At 30.9% G+C, this 14,037-nt stretch overlaps 1 protein-coding gene across 6 annotated transcripts in view; it reads right to left on the reverse strand.

Moving 5' to 3' along the window:
- LOC124367484 (serine/threonine-protein kinase ULK2) overlaps nt 1–14,037 on the reverse strand; it is a 91,316-nt gene that overhangs the window by 60,514 nt on the left and 16,765 nt on the right. For all 6 annotated transcript variants that reach the window (XM_046824338.1, XM_046824339.1, XM_046824342.1 and 3 more), the window contains exons 2-5: nt 3,825–3,917; nt 1,083–1,133; nt 698–730; nt 458–494 (exon numbers count right to left, since the gene is read on the reverse strand). In XM_046824338.1, coding sequence (XP_046680294.1) covers nt 458–494; nt 698–730; nt 1,083–1,133; nt 3,825–3,917 — 214 coding nt within the window. The remainder of the gene's footprint in view (nt 1–457; nt 495–697; nt 731–1,082; nt 1,134–3,824; nt 3,918–14,037) is intronic.

Consider the following 14,037-nt stretch of genomic DNA (forward strand, 5'->3'; position numbering starts at 1 on the left):
GTACATTATTACAAGTCACCAAAGTGGCGTGAATGTGTAGGAATACATCCTAGAATAAAGTGTATTATTGGAATATTTGTTCTAAAATTAATGTGTAGGAAGGTTTAAATGTATTTCTTTATGCCTGTCAAGAAGAAAACTGGACTGTGCTTATTCATAAATTTAATTCCATATTTTTATGGCTCCTTACAAAAAGAATATTTGTTGGTGTAGAGGTACAGAGTTAAAATTTTAAATTAGAACACACTCTTTTCTTTTTTAGCATTATTTTATAAAGTAAGGATGGAAAGCATTTGTAATAATAAACTACTTTTTTTTTAATATTAAAAAATGTTACTAAAAACAACAGGAGGATAAAACTAATCAATTATTGAACTTAATAAAGTGAAATTAATTAATTATAAGCATATATGATAGTTTTTTATCTAACAAAAGATCTCATAAATTATTGTCTTACGTGACAGATAGTCAGCCAGATCCCCTCCATTGCAATACTGAAAAATACAATTTTCGATTAGACACATTTTAAAAATCTTCCAATCACTTTCAATTTGCTACTAACAATATTAAAGTCAGTAGTGTTTTTTATGTATTAAATTTGAGTAACCAAAACAAATACTAATCATACAATTCATAAACTATAGGTAATGTACTTGCTCTATTACCAAGAAATACTAAATACTTCTTTTTCACTTACCTCCATTACAAGAAAAACATGATTAGCCGATTCCTAGAAACAAATCATAAGCATTAATACGATGTACAACATACGTAACTACATATATCATAACTAAATTAATTATTTATTTTCTTAAATATTGATCTCAAACTAAAAATATTTTGATCAAATTTCCTCTGCTTGAATGTAATTTACTAAACAACTGTATAATCCATACAAAACATCTCAAAACATAAACTTTGCTGAAATAATAAACTATAACATAATAACAATAAATGAGTGTTTCTAAACATATATAATTCAACAACTAATAGTGAACAAAAGTTTTCATTTTTATAAGTTCATAATTCATGGTTTTGATTAAATATTTTGCATGCAACAATAGTTCGACAGACTAGATTACCTTGCAGTCAAACAACGCCACGACGTTTTCATGGTTTAGTTCTCTAAGCTCCTGGAATTGAAGAGTTAATAGTTAGAAATATTTAATATATATGAAATAGTAATACACAGTCACACATGCCACTTTCATTTCCTGCTGTCAATACTTCAAAATCATCTTCTCCGAAATACTGGGTGTTATCTCTTACATTTGTAATAACCTTGCATTAAATATGCAACACTGGGGGTCTTAAGAACTTTTATTATGCAAAATTATAAATTAAAATGATTATATTTAATTTCATAAAATGCGTAAATACTAAAAAAAGTTGGAAAAATCTCACAAGTACTCTACTGTTTGGTCAAGCTTTTAGTGCAATTTATATTTTTTCTTAGTACATGAAATGAATACTTATGCACAGTTTTATCAAAATCTGAGATGGACAAGTTAAATTTTTAATTGAAGTGTATTAATTTGATATAGAATAATCCAGCTTCTTAACTAACAAAAATATATTATTAAAATTATTGATAAGTAGCGATAAAATTTACAAACTACGAAATAAATATATGTTTTAACATGGTATTTGAAATTATTACAAAGAGATCGTTCGATAATCAATAATAGTTAGTGCCTTGCTCTGCACCTCCAAAGATGACTGGAATCTGTAATCTATTGTGACAGAGTTGCTGAAATCTGCAACTGCTCGGTTACTAGCCAAAACTTTCAAATTTGAAATTTTATACAATTGAGATAATGTGTTAGGTGTCTATGAATTTAGAATCACAGTGCTACAGACAAGTAAAGTTGCGAAATGCACTTTGCCAAGAAAAGGAGTTTGAACGCTCGTAATACCTAGTGAGTGCTAGTAATATAAATTCGATCATTATTGCTACTTCACTTTCAATGTTGTTTCGTAGTGGGTTTTACACCTATCTAGAACTGAAGAGACTAAACAAAGTCGAGACATCAGAGCACACTCCATAACCCTAGAAAATGGCACGATAATAATTAACTAAGTCTCGACTCAATCTAATTTTGAAGCTCCTAACCACACCAGTGTCAGACACACACAAAATGCTACATGGTCTGAATTCAGTGTTCCAAGAACTGAGGTTTCGGGTTTTAACTTTAAAATATACAGATAATCGAAAAATGACAAATCATCTTCAGGGTTGGAGAGCAAGGTAAATAACTTTTATTATTGAAATATGTTTGATTAAAAAGTATTAAAAAATCCAAATTAAAGTCTTTTAATTTGGATTTTTTAATACTTTTTAATCCAAATTAAAAGACTTTAATTTGGATTTTTTAATACTAAACAAATAAATAATTGCAAATTGAATTTTATTACAAAGCCAGATTGAATTGCTAAATACCAACTATAAGTACAATTTTGTAATAAACACAAAAAATAAGAAATCCAAAATTAATCACTGTAAATGTAAGACTCTTAACTAATCTATGAAAAAGTGGTAGCAACTGAAATTTTCTTTTAAAAAATAATTGGACAATTTTAGAATAAACAATTAGGTATCCAAAAATAGCATGTAGGGGAACACAAGTTACAGTCATTAATCTGTAATGCAACCAATTAGGAGAGAAGTCAATTACATTTTTTTAGTGGGTAATTGCCGTATATCCGGCAGAAGAGGCCAATTCTATACATGGATACCAAAAAGCAGAAAGCATTCATTCAATAAAACTTATTCCTTTCGTGTTATGGAAATCTTTGTCAGTACTTTTTTTTTTAATAAAAAGGAGAGACCGATCTCCTTTTAAGCCTTATTCTGTCCGTCCTCATGGGCCACTGGCCTGTGGGAGGATCTTATCATTTAAGGGGGAGAGTCGATACAGTACAAGGTTGATAGTAGTGATAAAAAGTGCAACGGTCACAGACAGGATTTGAACCTGCGCTATCTCTAACTCAGACCTAAAGTCCAACGATTTAGAACGCTCGGCCATCGACTTTAGGTTGGTGGTTAGAATCCAAACCTCTCTAATTTTAATAAGTATTTAAGAATTAATATATTTAAGCTTTTTACTCATCTGAAAAATTATAAATTGTTAAGATTCTTTAAACACATTATTTTGTTTATGAGAAAAGTACAACAAGTAACCTTAAATGGAAAAAATATTTAATTTTTATAAAAGACCTTTTGTTTGGATTTTGTGCCCTTTATTTTCCTCTGACATTTTCTTTTCTTCCTCCATTTAACTACTGAAATGTGTGTGTCAAACGTATCCCATTGCAGATAGCTGACAAGAAGTCCACATGGTGGTTTTGGCAGCATGGTTAAATGGTCAGTTATTAACTCTTCATTGAATATTGATTTGAATTTTGCCTTGTAATAGTTATGATAACATGTGGTAGATTGTGTTAGCATATTTATTATGCTGATGTTTGAGGACAGCTCGCTCACCTTCTCTTCTTTTGACAGTTTCTTTAAAACAATCACAATGACAGAGTAATAGAAGTAGCACTCCTCTCTACGTGCCGACTCGCTCTTTCATGGAATTATTGGTTAGAGACAACAGATAACAAAGAGGAATACTACTGATTTTCTTCCAAGTTCAATAACTAATAAACCAAGAAATACTCTGACATCAATTTTGGTAAATCCGATACAGTATCGCCAGGTGTATAAAATAGATTATTGTACCACATAATTCTGGTTTTTACCATTTCTCAACTTAAAGATGCTTTGTTATATAATGAGCACTTAAAGTTCAATTGTAACCATGAAAAAACGCAAAACTTACCTTTAGTATTTTTATTTCCTTCCCCAATAAATTCTGAGACTTGGCTAGACTCTTCTTTGTTATGCTTTTGATGGCTACTATTTGTGAGTGGTCCTGAAACAATACAAACACATTTATCAGTTTAATAGGAAATATAAACTATGCAAACATTTTGGGTGATAACTTTGTGCCAAAATGATACAATCTATACTGACAATGGTATCTTTGGTGATGAAAGTCCTCTTGAAATAATTTCAAAATTATTGGAGAATTGTATATTTCTTTTACACAGCAAAAGTTTATTTTCTAATAAGAAGAGCTCATCCTTCAATAGAATTGTTGAAGTTTATTCTTTATGATGGATATTTGAAGGGATAACACGATTATGGAAATTTTTCCATCTTTAACTGTTTCAATGAAGAAAAAAGTTCAATGTTTTGACGACTGGAGTCAATCCTTTCTTTCGGTGACAAACTTAATCATTCTTTATAATAATATGCTTAACCTTAGGTTTTAATATTTGACACGTGAAGAAGACGGATTTTAGTCTTAGTTGCAAGTATAAATAAATTTTTAATTATTATCTCCATTTTTATTTTATTAAGCAACAGTATTTAAAGTGGTAGTACAGAATTATTACAACAACCTTGGGGCTCTTTAACATACTAAAGTAATATTACTTTTGTAATCAATTTTTCTTTGTAATTACTTTACCATGATTATCGTCAAATTAAGAAATGATTATTTAAATCAATTAATTATATGTTTATTTATTATGTTAAGTCCACAAAGTGCATTGAGATACAATCAGGAGCCTTTTGAAATTGTTTCTTGTCCAGCATCTCTGTGTTCATCAAACACTACGGAATCCATCCTCCACAGGTTTGACTTTATGTAAATCTAAATGCTCTATCATTATGGAAAGTACACTTCAATGACTATTTCCAATTTATTAGAGATTTCGTCAATTAAAAGATACTTATCACTTTAACCATTTGGGGAAGAATGACATTAAGAAAATGTAAAGAAATTATTCTTAACAGTTGTAATCATAAAAATAAATATAACGTGGAAAAGTAACTATAACGTGGAAACCATGCCAAGTGACTATTACCAACAGTAGTAACTGGATGTAGCTTCTTATTGTGGAGATTATTTTGCATCAGTTTCTAATAACAGTAATATGGGAAAACCTCTGTCCGTGAAGGTTACAACCAGCAGATTAGGAACGGCTAGTTAACTACTTCCTTCCACAAAGTACAAGTGCTTGTGCTAGCGTGAAAATCTCCTTGATATGTCACATTGTATGAAACTAAATAAATACACTTATTTATTTAAATTGAAATAAATTAGTGCACTGTCACTTAATTTATTTCAAATGCAAAAGCACACAGCTGTTTTCTGGTAAATGTATTTATAAAAATTACCTACTCAAATTGACTAAAAATCGTTTAAAAAATCTCGTTTATATGTGCATTACAATTATGACACTCCAGAAAGATTCCCTACTATTTTTATGTGTGTATCAATAATTCATCAATCCTTTGTTAACATTTACTTAAAGAAAAGCAATAGTCATATTTTTTTACAAATAGTAAATCACAGTACAAATTTAGGATAGAGTAAGTGTGCAACAGTCATTTTTGTCTTTTACAAAACAAAACAAGAAAATAAAGATCAAATGATTTATGAAGACAGTGTTGCTGTATTGCCCGCACTCCCATGCAAGATCTCCTTCACTAAGTAGAATGTGTTGTGTTGCAGGAGCCAGTTGGTTGTGACAGTCTTCAGTCTATTCACAGGAAGTGTCTTTAAGTGGTCAGGTAGTAAGTTAAATAAAGCTGCACCTTTGTATGCAGGCTTTTTCTCATAAAGGCTGAGATGGTGAGGATCCAGGAGAAATTTATGCCTGTTTCTATGCCGTATTGGTGCTGATCCGCTAGTCTTGTTTGATTAGAACCGACAGCATTCATGATGGTCTCGAGGATATACAACGATGTTACTGTCAAGAAGTTGTGCTCTCTGAAGGCTTCGAAGCAGCTTTTGCGAAACTTTTGACTGGTAAGGACCCTAATAGCTCTTTTTTGTACAACTAATACTCTTTGTTCATTCAAGAAGCTGTTGTGATTCTCGTTTTCCACCCATCTCTTAACTACTTAATCATAGAATTAGGTTTTAAAAGGTTTTACACTCAAGCTCTGTTATTATTCAAGAAAGATTTTATTAGACCTGACGTCTTCATCTCTAAGAAATTTAATAAATAGGCTACACATTACATCATCACTGTAGTGAATGGACTTTACTAACTTGGGACAAAAACCATTTCAAAGCAACACCACTCTTTTCTTCTAGACCTTATCCCTTCTCTTCCTACTACTATACTTTGAAATATCTATCTGTTTCATCCAATGTAACAGCTGTGGAAACAAAACTATCTTTTATATTTTCAGACAGACCTTTCACATAATAGGCTATGCATTTACTGGGATTATTAATAATTTAACACAATTATATTAAGCTATGAAATGTAATAGGCTGATAAATATATGAAATTATTAATTAACTGTTCAAGAATAGTGTTTAACCCTATATAATCAATGTTAAAAAAGATTTTGATAATACTCAGTTTTTATAACATGAAAGTGCAGTTTCAGTATCAGCTCAATGTTTTCATCCACTTAGATACTTAAGCAGCTTCATAAGGTTTCTAAGACCCTTTCAAAGAAGCCTCTAAATCATCACCTTAAACAAAACATTAACTTCTAAAGAAACTTAAAAATTGACGATATTACAAAAACATTCATCAATTATTGTAATATATTTAAGAAAATAAGGTTTTATTTAAGAAAATATAAGAACTTAAAACATATTCTTTATTCAAGAGTGTATGTCATCAAAATATTGATTATTTATAAAAATATCCTTTTGTGATCTGTTAATACTCAAAACTATTGACTAGCTTTTTTCATTTATTTTCGATAGATTAAACGGAAATAGAAGGCATTCACGATTTTACTATTTTCTGAAAACATGTACATATTATGAATAGCTAAAAGAACCTTACAACAATAAATACTTCTGTCTGCATCGCATTTGCTACAATGGCTATTCTATATTCCTCCAATATTGTAGTTAAGTTTCTTTTAATTTTCCTTCACTGTAAAATAGTATTGTTTGGTTTTTTTCAACTTATCATTTTAGAAGCAGTCATTACAATAAAAAAAAATATAGTAAATTTAATGTATTATAATTATCTGATTTGTTATAAGGAATATGTATATGTATAAATACAAAACACTTTATGGCAAAATAAGGGAAGAGCATTGTTTTATTAGTGAGTTAGATATGATAACAGACCACCTAGACGGAGTGCCAAGTAAGAAATAATCTCAAATGAGCACTTTTTAAATACTTTTCTAATTGCTGACATAAACTTTACAACATTATATATTTGTTTGTTTTCAGGGGAAATTTGCCTATTCTAAATCTAAACATATAATATTTATAAGGTTAGTTACATAATTTATAACTGAAGAATAGCTGTACTGATTAATCTCTGATTTATTTTCAATCTGTTTATATTTATAGTCAAAAGCATAGAGTAACAGCTTGATAGTAACAACATTTCTTATTTCAATCTTTTCTGTAACCACTGTTGAGCACATATTAAGAAAATAACCAGATAAGAAAATTAAAAGTTTTAGTAAAAAATACTTTTAACTGTACATTTTTAGCAAATATTAAATATGCAATGCTTGGTTAGTACTGTATTACAGATATCAAAGACAAAGTCACTATCTAACATTTACTATGAATTTAAAGATTTTTATCAAACAAATCTTAATTGTCTTTTGACAGAAGTAGGCTTCTCAAACCTATGTACATGTATATTATATTTCCTTGATTAAAGAAATAAGGTAAAATTAACTTTAGCACAAAAAATACTAAGACCGGAAAAAATTACAATAGCCATAAATAACCTTAACACTTTTTGACAAATTTACTTTATCGTGGCAACAAAACAAATTCAACATTGGCATCAGAAATATAATTTACTCAAACCAAAAATGGTGGACGCGTGCAAAGCCTAAGAAATTTCATGTGAAGCTTCAGGTAACACCTAGTTTAAGATATATGTACTTCTTCGAAAATATGTAAATACTTTTATACAAGCTGTTTATTATTTCTGCTGTAACAAATTTTTTTTCAGAATTAAGAATTTGTTTTAATTTTATAATTACAGTCTGACAACATAGTTCATTTAAAAAAATTGTACGTAACACTTTATATATTAGTAGTATTTGTTATAAGTTTTACAAGAAGAGCCTGCAAAGCAAGTATGCTTTTTACAAAATATGATGAACGCCCAGAGGGTCAAGCGATTGGTGAATAACGGGTCACAAAAGCAAGCACTTGCAAATATGCATCAAATTCCGAAATACTTGAATCGGTCAGCAGGATAAAGAAAGATTTAACAAACCAATAATCATGATAAAATTTGTTCTTTCTCTCAGTAATTCTTTACAATTAATTTAACTTCAATTTCTATATGCCATTGAAGAAGTATTTATTAAAGCCTCTGCAATTCTGGTAGCAGCAATTAAATTGGGTAAAAATGTAAGTTTTCGGTTATTCAGCTTTCTGAAACAATATGCATAAAAGAAAGAACATCATTTTTTTCAACTATCTTTTCAGTAAAATCTTCATTGAATATGCTGAATACTATACTCGTAATTAAATTATTAACTTTTAAAAATTGTTAATTTTGTATATACTTTTTTATTTTTGAAAACATTAAGCTTATTATATATAATATAATACGCTTAAAAATAAAATAAAATAATATTTATAAGTAATATTTTTTAATGATTTTGCTGGACTCAAACTTCTTGTTTCGCAGCAAATTATAATTTTCTTATTTCCTGTAGGCTACACAAAATGACTTTAAAATTAGTTAAAAATACTGTGCAACTAGAAAATAATTCGCATAACCTTCATCTTGGCGTATAAGTTCTTTATCTTTACATAATCCGTAAATTGACAAACGGATTTTGAGCACAGGAGATAATTACGTCTTCCACACTTCAAATACTATTACCGATATCAGAATTTCACTTGAAATCACCCTCTAATAACAAAGTAACAACAGAATCCTAGTCTTTTAAACCCATTACGATCAATCTCATAACTAAACAAAAACATAAAACACACTAACCTCGCATGTAGCAGCTGACAAAGGAAAACAATGACGAAACATTCAATAAAATAAGTGATCAATTCAGTGCTGCCATAACAAAAAAACTAAATGAAATGTATTATATTCTTAGTAAAGTAACCAGTAAAGGCCAACGATATCTGTAGGATATTTTAAAAACTTTTTAGAACTTTATAAATAATACATATGCCACGTAACCAGCACGGGTCTTTCCCAATGGGTTAGTACTGAAATTATGTTGCAACCTGAATGTTTTGAATTATATTTAAGTTAAAAACAGTTAGTTGTCATAAATTCAAAATAATCAGAAGAAATAATGCAAATGATGTAATCATCTATCCCCATGTACTATTTCAAATACATGATCTATCAAATTAAAATTGTTTTTTCTATTTAAATATATTACTAAAATCTATTTCAAAAGTATTATTTAATTAAGCACAGAAAAGTACGCTACTCCTCTATCCATATATAATATTTGTTATTTCTCAAATAAAGCAAGAGAAAATACTTAATTTAGAAACACCCCTAGCCATCATTGCAGGTTTTGGTGGGGACTTCAGCGCCACCACAAATTCACGGCCGAAAAAGAAAAACATCCCTCGAGTTAGTACCTAAATTCAAGCTCAAATAACGTGGTTAACCCGGCGTCGGGCGCATCACGGAGTTTTCCTCCGGGTTGATATATTTAGTTGTCAATAACTAGTATACTGCGGGTTGCGACCTTGTTATTTGTGTTACTTCACGAGCCTCCTTCCTGGAAGAGATTGGCATAACCCCCATCCACATCGCGTCACTAGCACCAGTATTGTTCCAGAATTAGTGAAGGACTGGAGTTTTTCTCCGTGTGCGCCCGTTCACGTTATGAGTTACCGGAGTAAATATCCGTGAGCGCCCGTTCAAGTACTTAGAATTGTGAGTTTTATCTTGTGTTTTAGTTTTTGTTTTATTTTTTTATTGTGTTCTATTTGAAGTGTGATTAACTATTTAAAACATTTTAAAAATTAAACATAAATTGTGAAAATGGACTCAACTGAACGTTCTAGGATATCACGATTGTTAGATAGTGTGGAAAGAGAGGAAGAACATGACTATGTCAGGCCAACTGGTGCATTTGTTAGGGAATTATTTTCAAACAGTGATGAAGAGGATGTGGGTATTACTGATGAAGAACTCAGTGATGCCGATATTGATGAACAAATTCAACTCCAATATGATGAAGAAACAATTCCATCAATTGAAAATTTCGTAATAAATGATGACGATTTCAATGACCTACAAGCATTGCCTTTGGCAAAACGTATGAATGATAACATATTACCTAGAATCAATGGAAAACTTGCTTACATCAGTAAAGGACGTGATATGTTATGGAATGTAGAACCTGAGAGACAAGTGCGTACACCCAACAGAAATATTTTGAGAATGCGGATGGGTTGTGTAAGTAGATCTGCAAAGAATATCCAAACCCCAATTCAAGTGTGGGAAAAAATATTTACGGATGAAATTATAAACTCAATAGTAGAAAACACAAATATTTGGATTGACAAGAACAAAGATAAATTTATTAGAGAAAGAGATGTAAAGCTAACAACTGTTCAAGAAATAAAAGCTACCATCGGTATTGTGTATATGGCTGGCGTAATGAGAAATTCTCATCGAATTCTAGAAGACCTCTGGGCTCAAGATGGAACTGGAATTGAATTTTTTCTATGTATGATGTCCATCAAAAGATTTAAGTTTTTGCTTAGGGCGATGCGTTTTGATGATGTTATGACACGACAAGACCGAGAACAACTAGACAACCTGGCTGCTATTAGAGATTTGTTTGACCAGTTCATAGTGAACTGCCAAGAAAGTTTTGTAGTAAGCGAATTCATTACAATTGATGAAATGTTAGAATCATTTCGGGGGCGATGTCAATTTCGCATTTATATGAAGAACAAACCTGCGAAATATGGGATAAAAATCTACGCTTTAGTTTGTGCGAAAACGTTTTATACATACAATCTTGAAGTTTATGCTGCAAAACAACCAGAAGGTCCATATCAAGTTGACAACTCAGGAAAAGAAGTTGTAATTCGTCTTGCAGAACCACTATCTGGCACAGGACGTAATATCACAACAGACAATTTCTTCACGTCTATTCCCCTATGTTATGAACTGCTGAATGATCATCGGTTGACACTAGTTGGAACTTTAAGAAAAAATGAACGAGAAGTTCCTAGTGTGTTTCTTGATGTAAAACGTCGATCAGTAGGATCCTCAAGCTTTGCATTTAGAAAGGAATGCACAATTGTCTCTTATAAGGCAAAGAGAAACAAAGATGTTACCCTCTTGTCATCTATGCACAAGGACGATGCGGTTGACTTGAACCATGATTCGCCAACCTTTGGAAAACCCGAAATTATTTTGTTCTATAATTCAAGTAAAGGAGGAGTGGATACAGTGGATAACTACAAAGAAAGCTACAGTACAGCAAGAATAACCAGACGTTGGCCAATGAGACTGTTTTATTCAATGCTTGACATTGGAGCACTCAATGCATTCATCATCTTAAAAAAGAACCTTGACAATCCAACCATGAAAAGGAGAAATTTTATCAAAGATCTGTCAAAAAGTTTATGCATGGAACATGCTCAATCAAGGCTCTCAGTCCGAAGTCTTCCTTTGAACACAAAACAGAGAATCTGTCAAATAATGAACATCCAACCAGAACAGCAACGTCATCGACCTCCACCAGAAGATGGAATTACTTCAGGAAGGTGCGTTATTTGTGGATGGCGGAAGAATCGTCCATCAAAGACCAGATGCAACAAATGTCACCTCTTCATGTGTCGTGAACACTCTGCACCTGCCTCATGTGTTCAATGCCTAGCATCTGAAGATGTTACTGAAGAAATGCAAGTGAGCACTGACGATGACATTCATTGATGTTTATGTTTTCATAACCTATATTTGACACTGGAAAGACAATGTAAGTTTCCATTTACACAGTAATTCTCTACACTTATTTAATTTATATTTAGTTATAAGAAAGTGACGTTTACAAAGTATTTCTTGTTAAAATGATTTAAATATTGCAACATTTAGGTATATTTATTTTTTCTATAAATTGTATAATTTTCATTTATAAAACTATTGTAACTTACAAATTGTACACTCCAATAAATTATAATATAACATGTTGCTTTCATATTTTTCATAGAGAATTTGTAGTAGTTATATCTTGGAACATATATGATTAAATAAATAAATTTATATATGTCAAGTTCTTTGAGACTAGGATTTATTTTGAAGTTTTCAAACATGTACTTGTTTCAATACTTAGTTTCATTTTACCTATTGTCTACTTTGAATTTACTTGTGTATTTAAGACGATTATGAATAATCGATGAATAAATAATTGTTTCTTTTGTCAGAAATAATTTTGTCAAGGGTGTTTTACAATTAAGGCATAAACAATACTATAGGTATTGGTTCAAATTCAGTAATAGTATTTTTGCAAGTGATGAACTAAGTAGTTGCTTGCTTAAATTAAAAATGACAGTTAGTCTTCAAGATAAATATAAATATAAAATTAGGGGAAAAAGTATTTGCAAAAGTCAGAGGTCATTCTTCCTGGCCAGCTATTAATAGAGGATTATGATTTAGGGACTAAATCAAATAAATACAAGGTTAAATTCTATGGCACAAAAGAAATAGCTAGTGTAAGGGAAATTGATATTTGTCCGTTTTTTGAAAATAAGTCACGTCTGGGTAAATCTGATAAAAAGGAATTTATTAAAGCTATGAAGGAAGGCAGAACAAAATTCCACCAAAGTCAGGCATAAATAAATCTCAACTCAGTTTACTGGGAAAAAAGTATTATCTATGACGGAAAATTACTCAACAAGTATTGCTAGACCACCAGCTTGCACACTAGTAGTCCCCTTTCAATACAAGACAGTTGTAAATCATAAGGAGGAGGTAGTACAGTTGCAAAATGAATTGAAACAAGCTAATAAAAAGATTAAAGATTATGAAACCAGTTTATTAGAGCATGAAAAAGATAAAAATAACTCCAACAGAGGATAGAAAATAAATCAACGCAAGATTTGATTAAAAATATACCCCAAGATACACTGTCATCAGAAGTTAAACAGAATATTGCATCTACTATAAGAAATAGAACTGATGTGAGCACATCAATCCTTAATAACCACTGGCTCACGGATGACCCTATACAATTCTATTTCAATGTTCTATCTGCCAAAAGTTACCAAGAAAGAAATATATCTTTTGGAGCCAATAGTATCTCAGGCTCTAAAATGCCTTTACGACACAGATCACTGTATTAACCAGGAAATGCTGCAAAGTAACTACATAATTGTGCCAGTAAATGTCAGCTGCAGTAGACATACCTGGTGGATCAGGCTCTCACTGGAGCTTACTCCTTTTTAGTAGGGAACAAAAAAGGTTTTTTTATTTTGACTCAATGAAATTGTTTAATTATGAGCATGCTAAACAAATAGACTCAGCTCTCAGTAATAAACTAACAGGGAATAAAAATCACCGATTGTACAGTAGTAAGTGTTCCACAGCAAACTAATGGCACAGATTGCGGGATATATATATGCTAATTTTTGTGGAGACTATTGTACATGTTCTTCTGGGTGGTGTACAAGAACATCATGGGAAAACACAATACCAGACAATCACTGAAAATATAGTTCTTGCCAAGAGGGCTCAGTTGGCAATGATGTTCAGTAATACCCAACTTAATCATTGGGGGGAAAATCAATATTATCAATGATGCAGCAGCCAAAGAAGCTACCAGAAATACAGAATTACAGCTAAACTAAACTAAAATAATATAGTACTAACTTGGTAAAAGAACAGTGGCAAGAGGTCAAGAGGCTGAGAAGGAGGAAAACATTAGCTTGTCAAATGAAAAAAAATTTAGTATCCAAACGTCAAATAGATTTACCCTTCTATTAAACAGCAATAAAACCCAAAAATTACAAGGACAACGAAAAA

Source organism: Homalodisca vitripennis, chromosome 8 (genome assembly GCF_021130785.1).
Source record: "Homalodisca vitripennis isolate AUS2020 chromosome 8, UT_GWSS_2.1, whole genome shotgun sequence".
NCBI classification, from domain to species: Eukaryota; Metazoa; Arthropoda; class Insecta; order Hemiptera; family Cicadellidae; genus Homalodisca; species Homalodisca vitripennis.